Consider the following 26887-nt stretch of genomic DNA (forward strand, 5'->3'; position numbering starts at 1 on the left):
TGGGTGGGGTTGAAGAGGCCAGAGGCAGTGAGGGTGTTGAGTAAAGGACTAAAGGTGTGGATCGGGGGTGTGGCTTTCTGAAGATGAGCGTGGCTCAGATACGGGCTGGAGCAGGGCAGTGTCTCTCCTCCAGGGATCAAGTCCAGATTCTTGCCAGAGCTGATGAGGCTGCCGCAGCCTGGCCCCTGCCTCTGCTCAGGCCGCCCTCCTTTCACTGTCAGTACTCCTGCCCCTCTACCTTCTTCCTCCATCAGGCCCTTTGCATGTGCTGGTCCTACTGCAGGTGCAATGCCTAGAGCTGGTGACACCAGGCGGGGGGGACGGGGGAGTTGGTGCAGATCTAGGGCTGCCCCTGTCTCCCCCACCTCAGCTCCTCCCTCGCCCAGGCCACCAGTTCTTCCAGTGTAAACACTTGGTGCAGTTTGTGTTTTCCTACTTAGACCTGACAGATGTCCACTCATCTGGTTATTTCCTGTTTATTTCTTTGAGCTCAGCTTAAAAGTCACTTCCTCCAGGAAGCTCAAACCATCCAGTTCAATGTGCTCCCAATATCTGACCAGTCCACTGTGCGCGGTGAGGGTGGAGGGGAGTGGGTCACACAGGACATCTGGGCTGCTCCGACTTTGGTTTTGCTCTGCGTGAGCCTGGAAGCCGGGGGGACTTTGCACCAGGGAGTGGCCTGAGTGTGAGTGGTAGCAGTGAGAGTGGTGAGAACTCAAACTCTGAACGCATTTCCAAGGTAGAAACGATCAGATCCCTGAGAGCCTAGAATGGGGAGGGGTCGAAGGGGCTGCCCTCTACTGTGATGGGAAGTCTGGGGCAGGGTGGGGGCTAGGCAGACCAAAGCTGTTTGTGTGGGGGGCCTTGGCTGCAGAGGGGAAACACCCTCAGTGTCCACAGCTCAGCTGTCGGGCCACACGGGGTTAGGAGCCATCAGCTTGTAATGGGCGCCCACAGTGTGAGAATGGCAGACCTGTGCCAGGGCCAGGGGCAGAGAAGAGGGAAGAAGCCCAAGAACGGGGGCCTGGGGCCCTTGATACCAAGAAGGACCAGGCTGTGGAGGCTGAGGAGCAGCTGTGTGGTGGGGAACCAGCAGGGGGAGGGGGTGTCCCAGAGACCACGTGGGAAAGGCTTCAGGGCCAAGTAGTCACGAGCTGCAGGAAGGGCCTGAGGACCAGGGCTGAGAACTGGCCCCTGGACTTAGTGACGTGGGCAGTGGTGACAGCCGCTCTGAAAGGAGGGAGAGAAACTGAGGGCTGCCGGAGAGTCTGTTGTCATCTCTGTCTCAGAGACGATGGGACCACAGCAGCTTGTTCGTGCACAGAGATCACTTGGCAGCTGGAGCAGGGAAGCCCCTGCGTGACCATGGGGCGGGGTGAGGGTCCTCAGGCCGCAGGGGTGGGGCAGCAGAGCCCTTGGGTGCGGTAGGAGAGGAGGGTCTCCCCTGAGAATGTGGTAGGGAAGGGTGAGGGCCTGGGAGAGAGAGGGTGGGGCTGGAAGGGGAGTGGGAGAGGACTATGGGGACTTGCATGACCCTGGAAGTGTGGATAGCAAGTGTCAGAGACACCCGGTGGCTGGTCCTTCAACTGTGGATGACTGTGGGCCCAGAGTGACCATCAGGCGAAGAGCCAGGAGCTCACAGGGTGGGGTGGGGCCACAAGTAGGAGTTCCCCGGGGACCAGGGCGACCAGGGACGGGTGGCTTGGAAAGCGGGGGAGGGCAGAGAGGGACTGCATTGCCCCAGTAGCCAATTCGTCCACCCACCCAGCTCAGCCACTCTGCTTGCATCCCCTGAGATGCACGTCCCCACTATCTCCGTGTACACTCCAGCCCCCGAGACAGTAGTTGTCTAGAAAGGGCTCGTTTGGAACCCTTCTCTCCAGCTTGTGCCTGCAGCCCCACTGCCACCCCGTCCACTGCCTTGCTCCATTTGCAGAAACTGTGAAGGGGCCCAAGTTCCTAAGTTACTCTCACTTGGAAAGAGTGCTCGGGCAGTAAAGCCGAAACTCGTTTTTGCGTCAAAGTGATGGTGTCTTCACCCAGGACCCAGATGCAGGTCCCACTGCTCATCTGCTGAGCCTCCTAGAAGCCAAGGCAAGAAGGGAAACTGGAGAAACCTCAAGGCTTTTATTCTTAGTTGGAACAAGCTTCTGAGGGATTTTGTTGTTTTGCTCATAAATTCCTCGCTTGACACTAAATTTCCACGTGGGAGTTTATGAAAGGAACACTGAAATAGACAACTGCTAGATCCGGGATAACTGTTTTGCAGGAGAAGCAGTTTTCACAAGATTCTTCAGACATGGAAGATCTAGAAATAAAAGGAGAGTCTAGCCAGAAAGACAAGGAGGTGGGGAGTGGGAGCTGTTTATGGCCCCCCCATCCCAGATGGTCAGACATCCCCCCAGAAAGGAGTAAAGTAGGAATTGGAGCCCTCACTAAGGAGATGATAAGATAAACAGGCAGCAACACAGAACGGAAGGCAGAGCACAGAACATGGGAAGGGCAAGACCTCTGACCCGCCACAGCTAGAGGCAGTGGCTCCAGGTGGGATTTGGGCTGGAAAGACTTGGGGTTGGTTGGGGGATCCCTGGTCTGTAGATGCCCTGGGCCTGGGTGAAGCTTTCTCTGGGACTGCGGGTGGGGTGAAGATGGAGGTGCATGAAGGGAGGCAGAGGTCTGCTCTTTCCCACCCCTCCCTCATCTCAGGCTCTCTCATTGGGTGCTGTATGCGGTGTCTGTGTCAGCATCTCCTGTCCCCCAGGCTGGGGACCGGTGTGCCATCCAGGCTCGGTGGCGGGGCTGTCAGCTCCACAGGATGCATCTGTGCATTCTCATCAGGCGTCACACCTCTGAAGGCTGCATAGCCTAAAGCACCCAGGGGTTCTCCCGACAGGATAGGATTTGAAAATTCACACTAACCAGGTAATGGAAGAGCCCTTGCATTGCCAAATGAATCACAACAGATTTTCATTAAAAACACCGCACTCTCTACCTCTGCTGTAGGATGTCAATAGATGCTACAAGAAAAACGGTCAGATACATGTGAGAGGGTTAAACAGGTTATGTTTACTGCAGTATGCCTCGGAGGCACTAGTGCCACAGTCATCAAATCCAAGAGATGGCCTTGAGTAGAGGATGATCAGGGTTTGACATGTTACTAAGAAAGGAAATGTGTCCAAGTTGGGGAGTGTCACGGGGACCCTTCCATGAAGCTGTGCCAGTGAAAGGCTGCAGTCGGTGCAGAAGATAAGTAAACCACCACCAGAGAGGGACCGCACAGAGTCCTGTGGCCTCTGTCCTGGCCATTGTGGAGTCAGGGAGGAATCCCGACCCTTTGAACGGCCAGCCAGTTCTCAACTGGGGCCACACAACCCACGTGGTCCCCAAGGGGTTTCAGGAGCTGTGCCCCAGATCACTGGTGGGAGCAAACAGAAACCTACTTGGGAAGATCTCAATTTCGGTCCAGGCCAGTGGTGATCACAAAACACCTTCTATGAGATTTCCGGGATGTTAAAATGCAAGGAAATGTGCAATGAGGCCTGGGGGAGGACAGGACATTTCCATGCCCCCCTGGAGGCTCCTGGTGCCCAGCAGCAGTGGTTACCATTTGTTCAGTGCAAACTCGGTGCCAGATTGGGCGAGGGACTTGGCCCGCTTCAGCTTTGACTGGCCTTGCGGCTCTTGCGTGGAGACAGCATCATCACTGCCATTTCTGGCAGAGGGTACTGAAGAAACTCTGCCTGGGGCTGCACAGAGCAGGGGCGAAGGTCTGCTGAGGGCTTGCTCTTCCCTCGCATCAGACACTCTGTGGGGGCCACCTTGACCTGCCAAATAGAGCACATGTCCAGAAATGCAGTTTTTCAGTCAAGTGCCTGTTGCCTAAATGGAGGCAATTTCTGGATCAAATTCTGCTCCAGCACACCCCAGTAGCTATGTGAAATCATCTTCTGTTCAGTGGTATGGGCAGTACTGGGCATCTCATGGCCCCAGCTGTATAAGCCTGCACTTGTGTAAAGGGGTCAGCCTTTGTGTGAAGTAATATCCACCAGCAATGCTGCCGTCTCTGGTCTGATTTGAGAAGATGCTGGCATAACTATCACGTTGTCATATTAGCATTTGCTAAAACTTCTGAAGGGACTTCCCTGGCAGTCCACCACTGGCTATCCCAGTGCGAGGGGTGCATGTTCAATCCCTGATGGGGGAACTGAGACTCCCACTTGCTGCACAGTGCAGTCCGAAAGTAATTTTAAAAAATTCTGAAAAATGTACTGGTTCCAGTCATCTTTCTGGTCCATGTCCTATCCACCTGTAGGACTGTTGACCTCCCCTTCCCTGCAGAGCTGTGCGACCCCCAAGGGCAGTCTGGAGAGCTGAAACTAGAGTGAGTGGGAAACCCTCTTCCTGCAGGAGGATGAGCTAAGTTGCATTCCAGGTCCCATCACAGAGCAGAGGGCTAGACTTCTGTGACTGAGCGGTCCTGTCACCGTGAAATCAACAGGAAGCCACAGGGGGCACTATGATTTGGGATGTTCATTTTGGGAAGCTGGTCTGCCTATCACATTGAAGCCAAGATATTGTCTGGGCATGTCCACAATAAATGGGAAGTTTAGCCTCAAATGAGCAGATGTTAATAAATTCCAATCCCTCCAAATAAAAATTCAGATGCATTTTAGTCTACTCTCAGCTCAGTGGGCTGAATCCCTTAATCTACTAAATTGTTATGGAAAAACCCTTATCTCTGTCTGTCAAAATCACTGCTGTCATGGGGTGCACTCTTGGGAGGCATGAGCTGCCTCATAATAACTTAGATTTTATGCAGTATAGCCTTAGCGTGAAGAGAGTCACACACTTTTTTTTCATGTTTCCTTTTTTATTGTGGTAAAAGTCACATAATATAAAACATACTGTGTTAACTGTATATATGGTGAATGAACTCAGTGGTACTAAGGACATTCACATAGTTGTGCAACTCTCACCATCATCAATCTCCCAAATTTTCCACCTTCCTGAACTGAAACTCTGTCCCCCTTAAACACTAATTCCCCCTCCCCCTCCCCACACCCGCACCCCCTCCCCAACCTCCCTGGCATCTACCAGTGTACTTTCTGCCTCTATGAAATTGACTATTCTCAATACTTCATATAAATGGAATCAAACAGTATTTGTCTGCACCTAATGTATATTGGAATGCATTTTTAAGGTTAACTTAATAATGTCCTGCAAACAGATGGTGCCTTTTTTCCCCCTGTGCTAAACAGTAGCTTCTCATTAGTTATCTATTTTATACATGGAGGATTGTATATGTCAATTCTCATCTTCCAATTCATCCCACTGCCTCCTATCCCCCCTTGGTATCCATACGTTGGTTCTCTACCTGTGTCTCTATTTCTGCTCTGGAAATTATTTTCTAGATTCCACATATATGTATTAACATATGATATTTGTTTTTCTCTTTCTGACTTACTTCACTCTGTTTGACAGCTTTTAGGTCCACCCGGAGGGTCACAGACTTGAAGGAGAACAACACAGGGTCCAGGCCAGGGCCCAGGGACAGTCTAGCTAACAGGGGCCAGATGGGGACAGGTATATTGCTGGTAAGTGACAGTGACCCTCCTCTGTGGGCAGCTAGGGTGGCATTGGGAGGAGGTGGGCTGTAGGTTCTGGGTTTGCCTCTGCCCCATTGAGCGGTATGATCTCTCACAGGGCAATCCTGCCTGCCTTCAGGCCTCCTGCCTTGAGGGTGGGCAGGGTGAGGCTGTCTGCAGGTGGGGAAGGAGGGGTCTGCATTCTGCCTGGTGGGGCAGGCCCAGGGAGCTGAGCCCCCTTGGCAGGGGAGGAAGGGGAGGACAGACTGCATTTAGTGCAGAGAAGAGGAGAAGGTGTGGGGAATCAATTCCAGTTCCAAAAGGGGCCTATGGCAGGAGATCGTGTGAGCAGGAGTTCAGCTGGTCCCTGTCGGGCCTCCCATGCTCCCACCTCCACTCAGTGACTCATGCCTGCATAAAGGGTGAATCATGTGGGTTATGAAACCAAAGGGCTCCTGAGAGGGAGGCTGGAGAGGCCCCAGGGAGGCCATCATCCTTGGGTCCTGCTCTGTCCCCACTGGCTCCTGCCCCTCATCACCTGCTTCCTACCTGCCAAGCCACAGACGCACACCCTGAGCTCTCTACAGCCATCCAGAGGCAGACAGTCAGGTCACTGGTCCTCTTCTCACTTAAAGGCCTTCCTGGCCTAGTTTCTGCTTTGCTGCCAGTGTTAATCAGGGTGAAGCCTTGCTTCCCACGCGTGGCCAGTTGGGACCAACAGCCCTTAGGAGGAATGGCAGAAGAGACCCTGGCCAGTTTCCTGTCCAATGTGTGACAGAAACTCCTGGAGCTCTCCAGGTGCACCAAGTGTGTCTCTACTGGACTCTAGGCTGCTGGAGGCAGCAGAGCCAGGAAGACCCCACTGACTGTCTCCCTGACTGGTCCCAGGGTCCGGTGATGGGGGTGGGGTGGCATTTAAGCCTGCACAACTAGTGATCTCCTACTGTGAGGCAGGCCAGAGCTCATACAAACTCTCAGCAAAAGCTGGTGCCTGGCCAGCGCTCCTGTCATCCTCTGAACAGCGCCACCGGGGAGATGACTGTTGTCACTGCACTCACAGATAAAGGGGCGGCAGCTTGCCCACAGTCGCGCTGCTGGGAAATGGACAATTGGGGACCCACAGCGCCGTCCTCCCCCAGGAAGGCTGTCCCCGAGGTTCCTCCCGAAGCCAAACCTGGGACACTGTCAGGCCTGGTTCTCAGAGCGGCCGACCCGTCTTTCCTTGTAGTTTCTTCGTCCAATACTCAGACGAGCCGAGCTCTCACGCGGGGACGAGTAAGGCTTCGCGGGCAGGAGGTCAAACACTGTTAGGCAAATGATGAGGCCCCCAGGTACCCCGACAGGAGGGAGATGCCAGCAGCCAGGCTGGGAGTGGGACTCACCTGAGATGCCCTGGGCCTTCCGGCCGCTGGGGGAACGCGTGTTCCGAGCGCCCCCTTAGTCTGCGGGAAGTTACGGGGTGAGAGGGGAGCTCTTTGCCCGGGGCGCGCGAGGGCCGGGTGCCGGTCACCGAGCGCGGGCCAGGGCACTGCCGGGCCGCGCGGGCGGGAACGCGCGGCGGCCGCCGCCTCCTCCCCTCGCTCCCGCCCGCCGCGGCGGCGGCGGCGCTTCCCCGGCGCGGAGCGGCTTTAAAAGGCGGCACCCCACCCCCCGGCGCACTCGCCGCTCCGGCGCCGCGCGAGCCTGCCACTGCCATGCCTCCGCGCGCGCCGCCCGCGCCCGGGCCCCGGCCGCCGCCCCGCGCCCCCGCCGCCGCCGGGGACGCGGGCCCCGACTCGAGGGCCGCCGGCGGGCCCGGGCTCCGGCCGCTCGCGCCGCGCCCTTGGCGCTGGCTGCTGCTACTCGCGCTGCCCGCCGCCTGCTCCGCGCCGCCGCCGCCGCGCCCCGTCTACACCAACCACTGGGCGGTGCAAGTGCTGGGCGGCCCGGCCGTGGCGGACCGCGTGGCCGCGGCGCACGGCTACCTCAACTTGGGCCAGGTGAGTGCAGATGGCCCCGCGCGCCCAAAACTTTGGCTGCCGCCGGCGGGCGCGGCGCGAGGGGGCGCCCTGTGAGGAGTCTCCCGGAGCGCGGCGCGGGGTCCTCGGCGGCCAACCGGGCAGCACCCCGACGCGGACACCTGCCCAGCCGCGCCGGTGGGGAGCCCGTGGAGAGCGCTGTCCTCCCGTGTCCCCTCAGGTCCTCCCGCCGCCGACCCGGCCCATCGGCGCCGGCCCTCCAACTAGACGGGCGGCGCGGGGCTCCGGACCCTGTAGGCGCGCAGGTGGGAACTGAGGTCGTGCGCTCCCTCGGTGTCCGCGTCTTTCGGAGGGAGGGCGGCCGGAGTCGAGGGGGCTTTCCGGGCGGCCTGGACCCCGCAGCCAGAGGCGAGGGTCCAGCCTTTAATCCCCTCCAGGCCCCCGGCAGGGTTTGGGGGAGTTGGCTTGTCTCTGGGCCTCTGGTCGGCAGGTCTGATGGCAGTTCTCTGCGGACCGGTCGTGTGACCTTAGGCTGGTCTCTTCCTTCTTTCCATCCGCTCGCCTGTCGGGACGTTGACCTTGTGTACTTAGGTGCGCGGTGGTTGGGACGGGATTGTGTTTCGGGCCGCAGAGCACCTGCCAGGGCCTGACCACTCCCGCACCTGGCTCACAGGAGTGCTGTCAGCGAGCAAGAGGGGACAAGCCTGGGGCAGGACCGCGGGTGGGGTAGCTCCATAGGACCTCAGAGGCAGGCTCCCTTTTCCTGTGCCAACCCAGCCCGGCGGGTTGATCCTGATCTATGGCGGGTGGGGGCCCACCGGGGGACCTCTCTGTGCGTTGAGCAAACCTCCAACAAACTACACACTTAGAGGATCAAGTGGAGTGACAGGGACGCGCCTTCTCATAACTCAGACCCTGCCACCAGCCAGCGTTAAATTTAGTTTCATCATTATCCGTGACAGAAGTGGGCCACCTTTGGTGCAGCTCTGATGTGAGTGACATTTCTTTGCATCCTAAGTCCGGTGCAAACGCTGCTAATGTGAGTTGTGCGGCCTTCTGGAAAGGTAGATCCTGCTGTCTGAACTGTACTTCACACCGCGGGTCAGAGACTGTCTGAAATAACCCATCATGTCCTTGGTGTGTCTTTTTGTTGTATGTTGAACACTCAGGTCTCTGCAAACATCCTGTGATTTAAGATTTGCCTTTGGGCAGGCAGCACTGGCTTCAGTTCCTAAATCTGAGGTTCCTAAATCTCTTGGTTCATGGTCCAGATGAAAAAAGTGCTTCTTGGTGCCCTTCTGGCGCCTGCTTCCCCTGTTGGCTCAGGCCCGGCTCCTGCCACAGTTCATTGCTCCGCCCAGGTGGCCCAGCAGTTTGTCTTCAGCTAAAAGTGACTCTTTAATGGCACAGTAAATTACAAAGTGCCTGGGTTCCTGGCTCTTATAATTAAGTGAACAGAGGGGAACTGAAGTTGAGCGGGGATCTCCCGGACATTGCAGTAGAGGCCTGGTGAGGCCCCTTACCACTCCTGTCCTCAGGCATCAGAGCTGCCAGCCCCCTGACCACGCCCCATCTTCAAACAACTTGCATCCCACTACTGAGGGGCTTGTACCGTGAAGCCTGCCGTCTTTGCTTTGCCTGTGGGAGAGGTTTCGCTGGGGTGTGCACCCTTCCCCCGGGATCTCCTGGGGAGTGTCCAGAGTAGCCGAGGTGGGCTGCACACAGCCTGGCACTCAGCCTGGGAATGGGATGCTGCTGAGACTGATGCAGGAGGCTGTCATACACCCAGGGGATAAGAGCTGTTCTTCGAGGTGAGTGTGTGTGTGTTTGTGTACACGTGTGTCATTTCTCAAGGAGGGCCTGTTACCCTTTATTCCCAGTGCAGCTTTCCCCCCCACCTCCCCCAAGTCACTGCTAATGTGGAAAAGGCCTGGAGCAGTCCGGCCTCTACCTACTCAGTAAGAACTCTTTAAAAACCGTATTTGCCTTCTTCAGCCAGGAGAATCTGTGACTCATAAGTAAGATGTATGTATTATTGGCTTTCCTTTATGGGTGAGTGAGCCATGGTGGCGCGAGGGCTGGGAGCACTGTGTCCACACGGCAGAGTGCATCACCTCTGGCGGCTGCACTGTGCTTTGTCTCCTTCCGCGTTCCTGGCTCCCAGTTTTCCTGTGAGTGACCTTCCCTAGACCCTTAGTGGGCAGCTGGTGGTGTGCCCGGCGCCTGCCCTGACTCTTCATCCTGGTCTTTGCTGCACTCAAGCCCTGACTTTACCTTCATACAGCCATGGACCTGATCCTATTTATCTTGTGTGGTGTGGGTCAAATGATACCAGTGGTTATTCACCTGTCTTGAATCATGGATCCCTTTCAGAGTCTGAAAGAGGCTCTGGATCCTCTCCATTTAAAAATATACATCATTGGGAACAGGACAAACACATTTCTTTTTGCCCCTCAACTCATTATATTATAATGGGAATCCCAGATAATGCAACACAGTTTACAAAAAAAGAATAAAGATTGGAAAGAGCCAAATGTCACTCTTGACAGATGACAAAATTAACCACGTGGATAATCCAAGAGAACCCAGAGGCCAACTATTAGAACTAAGGAGAGAGAGAAGTGGGGGCTTGATTGACAAGAGACCCCTGACAATGGCCACAGCTGCGAGGACAGCATAAGAGCTATTAGATACTTAGGAATCAATCCTAGAGAAGTGTCAGACTCCCATGGAGAGGATTATAAAACACTGTAAAAAAAGTGTTGGGAAAAAGCAGGCAAGAATGATAGAGAGATTACATTCATGATGGGAGAGGTGACTGTCACAGGTCCCCTCAACTAATGTGTAAATTCAGTATAAGCTAGTTTAGTGTGAGTAGATTTTTATATCGAATATGAAATCACACAAATACCATAGATGACTCCGAGAAGGAAGATGGGGAGGGCAGTGTCTGCCACCATGAGTTTCAGTGGTCATGGCAGTTCTGCCGTGGCCTGGTGATGGTCGTGTCCGTCGGTGACATTGACTCCAGCCCAGGCATATGTGGGAGCTTGTGTGTGAGCCAAAGAGGTTCTTGTGGATGGGAGGGCTGGGCAGTCCAGGACACGGTGCTGAGAGAGCCAGGTCTCCGCAGGGAAGGGCAGCAGACCCTCACCTCCCACTGTATGGGAACTCCAGATAGGATGAGGGCCTGAGTGTGTATCATTGAGGACCACCTTCATCACATTGGCAAAAGAGAGGATTTCTGTTTATAACTTATTTTACTGATGTATAGTTGAATTACATATTGTGTCAATTTCAAAGTGATTCGGTTGTACATACATAAATATCGTTTTTTATATTCTTCATTCGTAGGATATTGAATGTAGTTCCTTGTGCTATGTGGTAGGGCCTTGTTGTTTATCCATCCTATAGATAATGACTGCTAACCCCAAACTGGAGGTCCATCCTCCCCCCACCCTGCCTCCCCTTGGTAATCCCAAGTCTGTTCTCTGTGTCTATGAGTCTGTTTTTATTTCGTAGATAAGTTGATTTGTGTCATATTTTAGATTGCCACTTTATTCTTTTTTGTGGCTGAGCAATATTCCATTGTATGCTATTTCATTGCTAAGTCATAGCCAACTCTTTGCGACCCTGTGGACAATAGCATGCCAAGCTCCTCTGTCCATGGGATTTCTCAGGTAAGAAATTTGGAGTGGGGTGCCGTTTCCTTCTCCATTGTATATATGTGCCACATTTTCTTTATCTATTCAGTTATCGATGGACATTGAGGTTGCTTCCATGACTTGGCTATTGTGAACAGTGCTGCCGTGAACATAGGGCTGCATGTATATTTTTGAATTATAGTTTTGTTCAGATATATGCCCAGGAGTGGAACTGCAGGGTCATATGGTAGTTCTATTTTTAGTTTTTTGAAGACTCTCCATACTTTGCTCCATAGTGGCTACACCTATTTTCATTCTAACCCAACAGTGTAGGAGAGTTGAGAAAGGAAAGGATTTCTTAAACAAGACACAAAAAGATCAAATAGAGAAGGGAAGAGATTTATCCATTAATAAAGGTGTCATAACATTAAAAAAGCAAATAAGAGATTAGGAAGTATTTATAACATATAACAATATTTTATAACATATAACAGATTCATGTGTAGATTATTTAAAAGGCTATAAATGAATAATGGAGAGGGAAATAGCAACCCACTCCAGCATTCTTGCCTAGAGAATCCCATGGACAGTGGAGCCTGGTGGGCTATAGTCCACAGGGTCGCAAAGAGTTGAACACGACTGAGCGACTAACATATGTAAATAAATAAGAAAAAGGATAAATGCCAGGTAGGCAAATGGGGAGGTATATATGAATAGGGAATTGAATGAAAGGGAAACCCAGGTGAGAAAAAGTGCCCAGCCTCCCTGGGAACTGATGGGCCTTAAGGTGGTCATCCCACTTCACGCCCGTGGGGTTGGCAGACTGAGATGGTGTCAGCATGAAGGGCTGCCTGGGCTGCGGAGGAGCCAGGAATTGGCAGTGGGTACAGCTGCTTGGAGAGCAATAGGAGGTCGGTTGTGTCAGCCTGTCCACATCCTGGCTTCAGCCTGGGAGATCCTCACTGCTTCCCCAGGAGACTTGTACAGGAGTGTCCGTGGGGGCATCTCTAGATGAAGGGAGACACCACCTAAATACCGCCAGGAGAAGAATGGAGGAGAAAAGTTCTCACACCAGAGGGTACTCAACAGTACTTAGAAAAGAGGGAACTAGGTGTGTATCCACATAGATACATCCCAGAAATAATGTTGAGTGAAACGGCAGGTTGCAGGTGCACAGTGTAATAGTATTTATGTAAATTTTTAAAAAACACTAAGCCATTTTGTAGAACTTACGAACACTTACACAGGTAGTGAAAGTATAGAAGCTTGGGCTGGAAGGATCCACATCAAATTCTAGTTAGTAGAATTTCAAACTTAATCTGCAATGTTCTAATTCCTAATCCGCTATAGAAGCATATAGGTGTTTGTTGTTTTTAGTTTCTGAGTCATGTCCAACTCTTGTGACCCCTTGGACTATAGCCCAGCAGGCTCCTCAGTCCATGGGATTCTCCAGGCAAGAATGCTGGATTTGGGTTGCCATTCCCTTCTCCAGGGGATCTTCCTGACCCAGGGATCGGACCTGCCTCTCCTGCAGTGGCAGGCAGATTCTTTACCACTGAGCTGCCTGGGAAGGCCAGGCATATATGTATATGTATAATATACGTAAGTGATATACAAAATTATGTTTAAGCATTTTGCACCTTTTTGTGTGTCAGAACATACATACACCCACTTGCATACAGACATGCATATGTACATGGATATACACATGCACATTCGTATGCATATACATGTATCCACATACACCTACGTTCATGCACACACAGATGTATACGTGCAGTGTTAAAGGAGGGGGGGAAAATTGCACATCATACCCATATATGACTGTTCTTGGGTCACCCGTGGGCTCAGGTGAGAATGCCCTGCCTAGACTAAAGTCCAGGCTGGGTTGGTCCACTTGTGTAGGAAGCGGTGACCTGGAGAAACAGAAGTCCTGGCTGCAGTCACAGGGTTCTTGAGACAGAGCTGTATCTGGAGCCCATGCACCCCTCTGCCTTCCCTTCTGCCAGTCATCTTTCTCCGTCAGGCCAGCTCTCGGCAGAGGTGGCCTCAGCCCAGCCTACATCATCACCTCTGACGTTGCTCACTCAGAGAAAAGACGTTGTTCATTCACATGAGAAGTATGGCAGCAAGCCGTTGGCCCCCCACTGGATCACAGCAGCATGGCGTCGGCAGCTCTTAGAAGTGATGTTTATCTTAAGGGTGGCACTGAGGCTCCGTGCTTGCCCTTGCATTTCTGCTTTGCCTGGAGTATTGAGCTAATTTGTTGGTTCTGAGTCTGAGTATAAAATAGCAGGCTGGCTGCCAGGGCCCTGAAAGATCTAAGAGCCATAAATGGTTTTGAACTTTCCTTAAACAGTTTTACTTAAAATAGCTACTGAGCTGAGCGTACCTGGCCCAGAATTTCAGGTGGGCCTTTGTCATTCACTTGTCAACAGAGGAAAATTGTCTTGCTGCACACAGCTTGTTCTTACAACCAGGAGCAAGCTGAAGCTTTAGCCAGGTGTTAGAAGTGATGGGCTGGAACTTGTTCCAGTGAGTGTTGGGGACTTGGGAGGGACGAGGGGAGCCCAGAACAGCAGTCACTAGGTACTGGTTTTCGCCTGGAGGCTATCTTGTTTTTATGCTCTCAACCGGGATGGTCTGTGAACAGCAAGGGCAAGTTTCTGGTGTGAGCTGGGGCAGGGCCGGGGGTGGGGGAGGGGGGCAGGGGGGCGGTTGGGCGGTTGGGGGGTGGGGATAGACAGAGCTGGGACTGGGAAGGTCATGCAGTATTACATGTTCCTGTCTGCCCTCTTCATGCAGATGGTAATGGATTGAAGTGGACATGGCTTTATTTGATGGGCAGTATCATGAGTCACTGGGGCTGCAGTGGGGGGAGGTGAGCAAAGCTTGAGTTGCAGGGCATGGCGCTGGGAGAACCCTCAAGGCCAGGGTCCGAGGACTGAGAACCCGGCCAGGGGGCTAGCCAGCTCTATGGCCCATTGGGAAAGTTGTTTTAAACCTTGGCAGAGGCCAAGAGTGTTGGTCCTGGTGGGATGGAAGAGCCTGAGGGCCGTCTAGGCCCCTCCCTGGTCTTGGACTACGCAGGACTGTCTACACTTTGGGGAACACTCCAGGCTTCTTGGGATCTCTAGGCCCCTGCACAGATCTGGCCTCTAGAAAGCAGTTCCTCTGGTCTTTTCTGGCACGTCTGGCACTGGCGCCCCTCTCTCTAGCCAGTACCCTGCCCATGGAGGCCTTCACGATCGTGAGTGTCCGTGTCCTTTCCAGCTGGGACTGCAGCGTGGCCTTGGCACTGACTGGAGACCCTGGTGTGTGCTTGGGCTTGGCCGGTGGTTCCCTGGGACTGCTGTCACCATGGAGCCTGGTACTGACCTGCCGGTGCTGCTGGGCCTGTTCACCGTGAGGAGACCTTGGTCCAGTTAAGCGTGACTTGCTACACATTACAAACTGGCAGGCCGGGGCCCGAAGCCCTCCCTCCTGACTCGCCTGCCTGCTCACCCGCCTGGCAGAGGGCCGTCACCCTGCATCTGAGACTCGGGTAAGCCGCTGGGCGAGGAGCCTTTCAGCTGTGTGCTGCCGCTGACACGCGGGCCCGTGTGGACCCAGGAGCCTCGAGCGTGCATACAGTGCCGGCGCTGGTGTGCTCTGCGCTGCGTGGTCTTTACTGAGGCTTGCTCCTGAGTCTCCACAGCGAGGGAAAAGCCCGTCCCTCCCCGGGGGCCGCACACAGTCCCTCGCAGTCTGAGGCTCTCCCCTAGATGGGCCCTCCTCCCCCTCCCTGTGGGCCCCGGCTCACCCAGAGCTGGGGGCCTGGAGGCTGCCGCCCCCTCCGGGCTCCCGTGCCTCCTGTGCTGTCTGGAACCACGCTTCTCTCTTTGGCCTCCTGTTCCCCCACTTCTCCCCGTCCAGGCCGTGTAGACCCTCCTGCCCCTTCCACCGCCTTCTGCTCTGGCCAGACCCCTCAGTCTGTGCTTGCTTCCTCGTGGCATCCTTGGTGCTTTTCTGTCAGATGAGAAAGGCTCTCTCCTTATGGCCCTCCTGGTCAGTACCTTGTCCTTCCTGGCTGGCTGCTGCTCTGCAGCCATGCCCCTGGGCTCCCAGGCCTCTGTCTTGCTGTCTGCTGGCCTATCTGTGCCTCCACTGGGCTCTGTGCTTCACGGGCACCTCAGTTCACACCCATTGGCTGCTCCTGGAGATGAGGTCCGATGGAGTTGTTTCTCTGATGCAGAGCCGTCGGCCCAGGGCCACCTGTGCCTGGCAGACATGCCCACATTGATTGAGACTGTATTTGTTAAGTGCTCCCCTGGGTGCTGGGCCCTCAGAGTCACGAGGAAGGCACCTCTGGGAGAGCCTCTTATTGGGGGCAGGGTGCAGGCATTGTGACTGAGCACAATCAGGCTCCTCTCAGCATCTGGACAGAACCATCTCCCCTCCACCACTTATCTGGATCCCTGCTTCTGGGAACCTCTCTGTGGGCCCCTCCCAGCTCCACAGTGCGGGGGGAGGAGCTGCCCTGTGACGCTGTAGCTACTCCCCAGTCTGGTCAGCTACATGTCCCGGCCCCTTCCCATCCTATAGGATCCCATCATCCTGCCGAGTCCTGGTCTCTGTGAGGTCCAGTGTCTCTGCTCGTGGAGTGTTGGAGACCTGGCGGCAGGCATGAGGCCCTGTCCAGCACCGCACAGAATGGGATCAACAGCCATCAACTCTCGGGAGGGAGCCTTGTGCTCATGAGATGGGACAGGATCTGCAGCTTGAGTTCCCATGGTAACCGGCCCATCAATGCCCTCAGTGTCAAGTCGGTGGCACCGTGGAGAAGAAGAAACAGGCTCATTGTCTCTGCCTTGGCCGCTTGGGCCCAAACCAGCCATACTCCGCAGGGCTGGACAGTCCTGGCCACTGTGGGGCACAACCTGGCCAGAACGGGGCTGTGGGCTTCAGCTTCCTGATCTCCCTGGAGCCTTGTGACTTCCTGCCCCTGGTGCCGTCTTCCTTGCTGGTCTGCTCAATGGGAGAAAGGGCTTGTCTGCCACAGGGGTGAATAAACCGTGTCTAGTGTCGTGGTTGGGTGCTTCCCATTTTTTTGTGGTATGGTTCTCAGAAATGACCTCCCGTGTTCATTCCACCAGAACCATCATTGCCTGTGAAAGGACCCAGCCCACCCTGTGATCCTTGTCAGATGCCCCGAGGTGGACAGTTGGGGCAGGAGAGAGAAAGGGGCAGGGAGGGGGGGCCCTCTCATCAGATAAGGGCCTAAGGCCCCCTGGTCTGGAGAAGAGGCTGTCCTTTCACTCACCCGTCATGATCCTCCAAGTCGGAAACCAGGGCATTGCTGGGTTCCACTGCCTTCCTCCCTGGTGCCTGTCTGCGACTCCTTCTCTCTGCCTCCTGGTCGTGCCTGCAGCCTCCTCTCTGCGATTGGGTTTCTGCCTCCCTCGGCCATTCCCCACCCCAGGCTTGAAATCACAGAGGCTCTTCTGTAGCAGAGCCTAACTGTGTGGCCCTTGGGAGTGAGCTGTCCCCCACTGCCCCCTGCCTCTCCATCCCCGCCTGGAGCCCTCACAGTCGCCGGACACCCCAGCTGGTACAGACCTTTGCTGAGCGGGAAGTGTGCCACATGCCTTTTCTTTCTCTGCATCTGCTGTTTTGGGGTTGCTGCTTTAACCTGGGCGCCCGTTCCCATGGAGCCCACCTGGAGAGCCTGCCCCTCTTCAGGACTAACTGAAGTGCTGTTTCCTGCCCTGTCTGCTGCCTGGTGGGGCAGAACTCTGGTCTTCAGGCTCCAGGGCCCTGGCCTGATAGGGAGCCTGTCTCCCCGCCACCCTGCAGCCTCTTGTGGTCTGGCCCCAGGCCTGCTGTCCACTCCCACATCACCTCTAGAAGCCCGGGGGCTTCAATGGGCCATGGGAGGCGTCCAAGGGAACTGGGGTCCAAGGGACTGGGTCACTTGGCCACTGGGTTCCAGGACCTCTGTCACAACTGCCACCAGTTGGCTTTGAGCTGCCCTTCTTGTTCACCAGGCACCGCTCTGATCATCACCCCTAAGCCCTATTAACCCTGTTACACAGATGAGCAAGCTGAGGCACGGAGCAGCTGAGTAACTCATTGAGGCTCAGGCCCGTCAGAGCAAGGCTTTCCACGGAGGCAGCTTTCATTCCAGCATCCACTTTGGGAAAGGCTGCGGAGAGCAGTTGGCCGTGGGGCTACAATCGAGGTTTCCTAACTGGTGAGGCAGAGGGTACAGTCCGGGCAAAGGAAAGATTGAGATAGAGCAGTGCCCCATGTCCAGAAGATGCTGCCACCCTCCCAGTGAGGGGCAGGGCTGAGCTGCACGTTCAGACCCTCCCTTCTTACTAGGTCCCTGGGCTAGGGCTTCCCTTCAAAGGCTTAGGGGCACTAGTGATAAAGAATCTGCCAGTGCAGGTTAGACCAAGAGGCATGGGCTCAATCCCTGGGTCGGGAAGATCCCCAGGAGGAGGACATGGCAACCCACTCCAGGATTCTTGCCTGCAGAATCCCATGGACGGAGGAGCCTGGTGGGCGACAGTCCATGGGGTCACAGAGAGTCGGACACGACGGAAGTGACTAGGCACACATGCATGTGCAGGGATGAAGGTGGCCCATAGCACTCCTGACCTCTAGGAGTCTGAGAGTCTCAGGGCAGGGAGCTTCCCTTGGACGCCTCCCATGGCCCATTGAAGCCCCCGTGTTTCCCACCTTGGATGAGAGTAGAGAACTGTCCATCAGACACCCAGCCAGAAACCAGAACCGCAGAGAAGCGCCTTCATGACCCAGGGTGGCACCCAGGGTGGCCTGGCCTGGACATGAAACTGTGTGGTTACTTAATTTTCTTTGTGTAATACCAAAGAATACGGTATGTAGAAAAGTTGGAAAATATGGAAAAGAGCAAAAAACACTGAGAAAAGATCATTTATAATTCTACCCCTGCCCAAAATCACTGCAGATGGTGACTGCAGCCATGAAATTAAAAGACGCTTACTCCTTGGAAGAAAAGTTATGACCAACCTAGATAGTATATTGAAAAGCAGAGACATTACTTGCCGACTAAGGTCCGTCTAGTCAAGGCTATGGTTTTTCCAGTGGTCATGTATGGATGTGACAGTTGGACTGTGAAGAAAGCTGAGCGCCAAAGAATTGATGCTTTTGAACTGTGGTATTGGAGAAGACTCTTGCGAGTCCCTTGGATTGCAAGGAGATCCAACCAGTCCATTCTAAGGGAGATCAGCCCTGGGTGTTCTTTGGAGGGAATGATGCTAAAGCTGAAACTCCAGTGCTTTGGCCACCTCATGTGAAGAGTTGACTCATTGGAAAAGTCTCTGATACTGGGAGGTATTGGGGGCAGGAGGAAAAAGAGACGACAGAGGATGAGATGGCTAGATGGCATCACCGACGCGATGGATGTGAGTTTGAGTGAACTCCGGGAGTTGGTGATAGACAAGGAGGCCTGGCGTGCTGTGATTCATGGGGGTCGCAAAAGGTCAGACACAACTGAGCGACTGAACTGAACTGAACTGAACCCCTGTCCCAGATAAACTGTTAACATTTTGGGCTGTGCCCTCTTATCATTTAGTTTTTTAGACTGTGTGGGTGTATGCGTGTGTGTATGCATGTTCGTCTGTATATCTGGGTATATGGGTGCACACACGCGTGTACAGACAGTTTTAGGCTGATGTTGTTGCACAGTTGTTGCAGCTGTACCTCTTGGGTCTGTAACTGTTTTGTGGTGAAATTTTTAATGAATACTCAGTGCCCTGGTGGTACCTTACCTAATCTTCCCTGACATTTAGGTCAGTGGATTCTTTGTGAGGTCATATTGCTGCTGATGGAGAATGCCAGCACTGGGTGGGGTGGTGCACAGGTTCCCCGCCCTCCCCTCCTTTCCACCTGCTGCCAAACCTCACCCCACTGGTTCCCATGCTGGTTACACCTCAGCCCCCATCCTGCATCACCTGCCTTGCACAGGGTCCCATACTTGACGACATGTGTCAGTCCAGCTCACAAGGATTCTATGAAGCACTTTTTCCTTATTTGATAAAGCTACTGGTATGCTGTGTAAGTATCTTCCCTGCACAGAGAATTCAAACAGTGAAAGATTCGTGAAGAGACGGACCCCAGATCCCCTGCCTCTCCTCATCCCATTCTCAACTGACCCCTCCCCCAACACCACTCCATCCACACGTTCGTGTCCATGTGTCCTGTTTTCGTGGAGGGTGAATGGGCCATGCCAGATGTACCCAACAGTCCATCTCGGAAAGCTCTCTACTGAAGTACGTAGAGATCTACCTCACTCTTTTGAAGTAGTTTTAAGCTGTTGTATTGAAGCCACATATCTGGTTACAGCATTGCCTTATTAATTCATGTTATTTGATTTTTCTCCAGGTTTTTTTTTTCTGTATCATAAACAACATTGCAGTGATCATTCTTGTTCCTCTTCTCTGTATGAGAATTTCTGTAGGCTACATAATAGCAAAAACGAATAGGAGTAGTGAATATGTAAGTCCCCTACATACAAACCTTCAAGTTGTGAACGTTCAAAGATGTGAATGTGCGTTCATATGTCCACTTACATGACTTAGTCCATGTGTCTGGTGTATGCTGTCACATGCACGCATCCTCTACACGTGGTTGTGCTCTTGTGTGCTTTAGTGTGCAGTCCTGTACAGAGGACAGCAGTGCAGCGTCTTTATTTCAAGCCCAGGATGTCCAGAAGCAAGCGTTAAAGCAGTGGTGATACTGTTGGTACTACTGAACTTTTCAAGGTACTGTAAGGTTAAAATTGTTTTCTCTATTTTTTGTGTTTTTTTTTTTAATCTGATATTTGTATGAAAAGTGTTATAAACCTATTATAGTGCAGTACTATATAGCCAAGTGTGTTAGTTGGGCACCTGGGCTTACTTTGTTGGACTCAAGAACAAATTGGACTTAACGATGGTCCTCTCGGAATGGAACTCGTCTCTATGTTGGGGACCACAGATACCACTTGACCCTTATTATATGCCTTCCCTGAACTGACTCATTTAATCTTCTTAAGAACCCTGCAAGTAGGTACTGTCATTATCCCCTGTTTACAGAGAGGAAGCTGAGGCGCAGGAAGGTTAAGTGACTTGTCTGTGATTGCAGCGCTTGCCCATGCCAGAGCCAAAATCTGAGCTGAGGTGGTCTGGCTCCAGAGGCCGGGGAGCTGCTGAGGCAAAGCTGAGTCCGTGTGGTGGGGGTGAGGGGGGGCAGGGCTGGGAGAAGGGAGTAAGGGGTGGTCCAGACAGGTGGGGCCGGGTGACACTGCCCACCCCCAGAAAGTAGGTGGGAGGCCAGGCCCTCAGTGGTCCTCTGGGGAGATTGTCAGTACTATTCCTACAGGTAAAAATCAGCTCTCATGGTTGTTTTAATATGCTTTTTTCCCTGATTAGTGTTAAAATTAAATGCTTCTTCATAAACTTTTGAATCATTTTATTTCCTCTCAGAAGGATTTGTTTATATTTTTTGCCCATTTCCCCAGTGGTTTATTTTTCTTCTCTCCTGATGATCTGTAGGTGCCGTCAGTCTCTTGTGGTTATGAATCTTTTGTTTGTAAATAGATTCTCCTGTCACTTTTCTCTGAATGTTGTTCAGAGGGTGTGTTGGCCGCTTGTTTTTGGAGGTAAAATGCGCAGTTGCCGCTGTTCGCAGGGCTTTGGGCTTGTCGCTTATGTGACTGAGTGAACAAGGCAGGGTCCCTGTTGGCAACAGAAGAGAACTAAGAAACCATTGCCAGAGGACTAGTACAAGGAACACACAGGTGGGACCCCCTGCTTTAGGATGACAGGAGAGTGGGGCTGATTTGCCCTGGGAGGATCAGGGGCGGCTTTGTGACTAGTGGCTTTGGAGCCAGACCTTGAAGGTCCATGGTTGTCAAAAGCAATTCGGGGAGAAGCAGGGAGCAGGCTGGCCTGAGGAGGAGCGTCATCCTGCATCCCACTGGGGAGAACCCAGCTGGCTGGCTCGGACAGAGGCATGGTCACGGTGGGGCTGCTTCCAGGTGTGTGTGCGGGGTAAGGAGAAACACTCCTGTGGGCCAGCAGCATGGGAGCCGCTGCCCGCGCTAGGATGAGGGGATGGAGGGAGGGGGAGCAGGGTCAACAGAGCCTTTTGGGTGCCAAGGCAGCGAGGATGCGGCACCCTCCTGGCGCCTCCCACTGGCTGAGCCCTGAGAGGTGTGTTGTCAGGAAGGGTGCGGGGCTGGGCGAGGAGAGGGGGATAACCAGGGGAGCCGGGCGGGAAGGGGAGCATAACGTGGGGAGCGAGGGACGTCCTGGGTGTGGTGTCACCAGAGGTACAGCAGGCATTTGTCAGGTGCTAGTGTGAAGCCTGACACTGCAGGGGACTGGGAGGGAAGATGTGTCGGGCTGGCATCGCCCCTGGGACACTGCCTTGGTGCCACTGATAACTGTCCATGTGTCCTCTGGCATGCCTGCAGCCCTGTCAGACCCCGTGTACCTGGATCTGTGCCTCCTTGCCCTAGTCAGAGTTTCTTTAGGTATGTCTGACTGAGGACAGAGTTCAAAACGGGAAACTAAGTCCGTTTCTGGCCACTTGGCACTTAGTCTAACACACGGCTTGATCTTTGGTTGTTTTCCTAATCATAAGCAAGTTTATATAAGAGTCCCTCCTTGGGTTCTTGGTTAAGCCTAATTTCTATAAAAAGGAAAGAAACCTTACTTCTGTCCTGCCCTCTAAGTAGCCACTCATGCCTGAGTTTGTTCACAGTCTTATGCACATCTCATAGTTTCTCTTTTGCAGGAATGTGATGCTGTCAGCCACAGGCCAGCAGCAGGACTTGTTTCCATGGCTTAAACAAGTTTCTGTGCCACGACTTTCCCATCCCAGAGCCTCACACCCTGCATTTAAGCACAAGAGGCAGAAGCCCATTTATGGGAATGAACGCTCTCTGTTCCTGGAGTTTCATGTCCTTACACAACATGACCTCTCTGCTACTTTCTAGGTTTTTTTTGTTTGTTTGTTTTGTTTTTAGTTTACTTTTTCAAGGAATGTGGTTTTCTACCTTCCTCTGATACATGGACACACCAGGAAGATCAGAAAAACCAAATTGTTCCTTTTCACACCAAATAGACCTGAAATCCAAAGGAAATCCCAGAGGTAGAATGGGTTCACCCCCTCTGGAAGTTCATCTCTAAGGCTCACTTCCAGGCCCAGGACTAACCACCCTGGCATGATGACAAGCTGTGTCACTCTTCAGCCAAGGAAGTGCATTTCCAAAACCTAACCAGGAGCATCTTTCCACTTCCCATCTTTATTTTTACTCTCAAAGGGCCTTGCATGTGTTGGTGTTTTCTTCTCATGTCAGAATTTAAATTACTCCATAGAAACGCCTCTCTTCAAGCCAACTGATTTTAAAACCAGCGGTCACTTCAGTCGTGTCCGACTCTGTGACTCCATGGCCTGTAGCCTGCCAGACTCCTCTGTCTGTGGGATTCTCCAGGCAGGAATACTAGACTGGGTTGCTCTTTCCTTCTCCAGGGGATCTTCCTGATGCAGGGAGTGAACCCATGTCATTTCCGTCTCCTGCACTGGCAGGTGGTTCTTTACTGCTGATGCCACCTGAGAAGCCTGAAAGTTGGTTTTGCTTTCCAGCAATTGGTTCCTTTCCTGCAGTTCATCACTAACAGTCTTTGAGTATGGTATGAGCTGATGGCTGTGCCAGCCTGGGCTTGTCCTGGGGCCAAGCAGCCGCTCAGCCTCCTCCTGGCGTTGCCCCTGCACACTGAGCGTTCTTTTCACCTGGCAAAGCCGAGGAAATTGTTTGCGTGCTTGCCACTGCTTCCCCTCCTGTCCGTGTCTGTGTTTCACTTGAACCGTGTGGTTGGGATGTGTGAGTTAGGCTTCAAGTCTCCAGGCAGGGCTGCATTCCTGCATGCACCCTGGGCTCGGAAGAGATGCTCGAAGCTTGTTACAGACAGTGCGTGCAGGCCCCAGGGAATAGTCATCTCACCAGAACTGCCCAGACCCTTCTAAATGATGCACCTTTCTTCCCAGGTCTTTTGGGGGAGGTTTGTGAACATTGAGCTCAGTTTGATTTCTGTATTGTAACAGAAATCTTCATAACAGAAGATGACATATTGGCTGCTGTGACCAGCCTTCCTGTGGCCAGCAGGAGCTGGTGCCGTGGTTTCCCTGGCAGGTCGTGGAGCTTTGCTGAGGGAACCAGACTAGTATGTGTGGCTGTCCGTCAGAGCAAGTCACCAGCTGCCTGACCCCTTGCTGGTTTCTCAGAAATCAGGAGTGGGGGAGCACTTCTCTTTTCTCCCCAAGAGGATTATGGAGTTCCCTGGGTTGTTCAGCTTGTTTATCCCAATTCTTTGAGTGTCTAAGGTCCACCAGTAGAATGGATAAACAATGTGTCACGTTCCTATAGTGGGCATCTGTCCTCAGCAGTAAAGAGAAGACAGTTGGTATGTAACAGCAGGGTGAGCCTCACAGACTCTGCAGAATGTAAAAGAAGGCTTACACCAAAGAGTCATCTGATTTCATTTCTTGTTGTTGTTCAGCCACTCAGTTGTGTCCAACTGTTTGTGAGCCCGTGGACTGCAGCACGCCAGGCTTTCCTGTCCTTTACCATCTCCCGGAGTTTGCTCAAACTCATGTCCATTGAGTCAGTGATGCCATCCAAACATCTCATCCTCTGTCATCCCCTTCTCCTCCAACCCTCAATCTTTCCCAGCATCAGGATCTTTTCCACTGAGTTGGCTCTGCATCAGATGGCCAAAGTATTGGAGCTTCAGCTTCAACATCAGTCCTTCCAGTGAATGTTCAGGGATGATTTCCTTTAGGTTTGACTGGTTTGATCTCCTTGCTGTCCAAGGGGCTCTCAAGAGTCTTCTTCAGCACTGCAGTTCAAAAGCATCAATTTTTCAGCTCTCGGCCTTCTTTGTAGTCCCAACTCTCACATCCATACATGACTACTGGAAAAAACATAGCTTTGACTATACGGACCTTTGTTGGCAAGTGATGTCTCTGCTTTGTAATACACTGTCTAGGTTTGTCATAGTTTTTCTTCCAAAGAGCAATTGCCTTTTCATTTCATGGCTGCAGTCACCGTCTCCAGTGATTTGAAAATCAAGTCTGTCACTGTTTCCGTTGTTTTCCCATCTATTTGCCATGAAGTGATGGGACCGGATGCTATGATCTTAGTTCTTTGAATGTTTAGTTTTAAGCCAGCTTTTTCACTCTCCTCTTTCACTTTCATCAAGAAGCTTTTTAGTTCCTCTTCACTTTCTGCCATAAGAGTGGTGTCATCTATATATCTGAGGTTGTTGATATTTTTCCTGGCAATCTTGATTCTAGCTTGGGCTTCATCTAGCCCAACGTTTCACATGACATACTGTGCATATAACTTAAATAAGCAGAGTTCATTTCTAGAACAGGCAAAACCCACCTGTGGGAGTAGGATAGCAAGTAACATGTGGACTGCCTGGAAAGGGGCGTGGGGAGGCATTCTGCGCTGATGGCGATGTTCTCTGTCATGAAGGGGTTTTGGGGTCATACAAGGTGCAAACATTTATCAAAACTCAACAAATTTATTTATCTCACCGTATGTAAATTTTACTTCAGAGGAGAAAAATCTGCGAGCAAACGCTGAACTCTCCTGATGGTATGGATGTTGAGATGCTTAGGGGAAGTGTACTCTTACTGTGTTTTACTTTGGATGCACCAGAAGTAAGAGGGATTGACAGATAGACAGAGACCTGGATACACAGAAACGTGAGTCACAGCAGTGATCATGTCAGTGGGGCAGTCAGGGTGGTGAGTGTGCGGGTGTTTGCAGTTCTTCCAGCTTTCTGTATGTTTGTAAATTTCCACAGTAAATGTTGGGGAGGAAAAGACTCTTAGGGGTGTGGTGGGCATAGGGCAGATTCAGGAGAAATCCCCTACTGTCCTGATAGGCTCGACAGTTTGTGTTCAGAGATAACGAGGAGAAGCCTAGTGGTTTAGTGGGGCAAAGAGGTCGTCAGAGAAATCCCATGGAATCTGTGTTGGGGGACGGACGCTTTGGTAAGGTGAGCTCTAGGGTCATGCTCACATCTAGCAGGATTACTGTGGCTCTCTGAGCCCAGGGCCAGAGAGATTCGGCCAGGGGAAAAGCACCCAGGGCACAGTGCTGAGCAGAGGCCTGCCGTCTGAGGGCCTTCCTGCAGAGGGGAGATAAGCCTTCCACAGACAGCCTGGCACCGTGGTGCAGGTCTGGGTTGCTGCTGGCCTGCTGCTTATCTTCTCAGGCCTGTTCTGCGGTGCTTGTATAGTTACAGGATTTGAAGTATCGTACAGACTTTTCAGCCCCCCTTTTTTAAATCATAGAGGTTATTATTTTTTTAATCACTTGCAATTTGAAAACAATCAGCAATTGCTAAAGAGTTTTCTGGAAAAGAAGGCAAAATGATACTTTGATCTCAAAGATGTAGTGTGACCTGCAGGTAACAATGAACGTTTGACGTTAATACGAACAGCCATTGAAATTGTTCTGAATGGGAAAGTTTGTTGTCATCAGCAGTAGCAGCTGCGAGAATGGAGTAACCATTGGTGCCACTGGTTGAAGCTCTTGCGGACCCAGGTAGTGCTGGATTGAACAGGACTAGTGGACTTCCCTGGTGGCTCAGACGGTACAGCGTCTGTCTACAATGCGGGAGACCTGGGTTCGATCCCTGGCTCGGGAAGATCCCTGGAGAAGGAAATGGCAATCCACTCCAGTACTATTGCCTGGAAAATCCCATGGACAGAGGAGCCAGGTAGGCTACAGTCCATGGGGTCGCAAAGAGTCGGACACAACTGAGCAACTTCACAGTGGTGTTCTGGTGGGGGGCTGCCCTACACTAGGGCCCTGCCCTTACTGAGGGGCTGCCCCAGACCAGATCCACCGGAGACCACCGACGTCAGGCTTCTTGCAGAGCCTCTGCCTAGAGAGGAAGCTCCCGGTCTGCTGGTGAGTAATTTAGGGCATGTGTGAGAAGTGGGGGTAGGGAGAGCAGAGAAGAATGAAAGCATTATTCTAAGAAGCTGATCTTATTTATAGATTCTCCTAATTCTATTAAAATGAAGGCCAGAGGGTTATAAAACTTGGAACACATAACACGGAATAGCCATGAAAGGGTGTTGAGCGAAAATAGGGAACAATAGTAAAATGAGAAGACAGTGTCGACAGGAAGAGGTGACGGTTTTCTGAAATAAAATTGTCCTAGGGCACACTGTATGGGGAGGGTAAATTAAAATGAGGAGAGAATTTGGAAGGAAACAGAAAACATTTCATAATGAAAAGGGGAGTGTTAGCCGACTCAAGGGGAAAACAAAGATTACACTAATTACATTAAATGACAAATAAAATGCCATTGTTGTAAAGAGAAATAAAACTAATTAAATACTTAATGTTCTTTAAGAGGGCTTAGCAAAATAAAATGTATTAACTGTGATCAAATATGTAGGCCGCCGTAATTTTCCTGCTTTGTCCTGGCAGCTAGGATAGTGCCCGACCTCCTGCATGTAAAACAAGGGATTTTTTATTCCTGACATAGCACATTAATGTTTGTGTGTTATAAAACAAAATAATGAGCCCCTCGTATTATTAATAGGAAATCTGGACTCAAACAGATGCTTTTAAATGAATGAATTTATGAATGAATAAGGAGTT

General features: G+C 52.3%; 1 protein-coding gene across 2 annotated transcripts in view; it reads left to right on the plus strand.

Annotated features, from left to right (window-relative positions):
- Nucleotides 7134-26887, plus strand: part of PCSK6 (proprotein convertase subtilisin/kexin type 6) — a 171122-nt gene continuing 151368 nt past the window's right edge. For both annotated transcript variants that reach the window (XM_018066352.1, XM_018066353.1), the window contains exon 1: nucleotides 7134-7564. In XM_018066352.1, coding sequence (XP_017921841.1) covers nucleotides 7280-7564 — 285 coding nt within the window. In that variant the 5' untranslated portion in view covers nucleotides 7134-7279. The remainder of the gene's footprint in view (nucleotides 7565-26887) is intronic.

Source organism: Capra hircus, chromosome 21, assembly GCF_001704415.2.
Source record: "Capra hircus breed San Clemente chromosome 21, ASM170441v1, whole genome shotgun sequence".
Classification (NCBI taxonomy): domain Eukaryota; kingdom Metazoa; phylum Chordata; class Mammalia; order Artiodactyla; family Bovidae; genus Capra; species Capra hircus.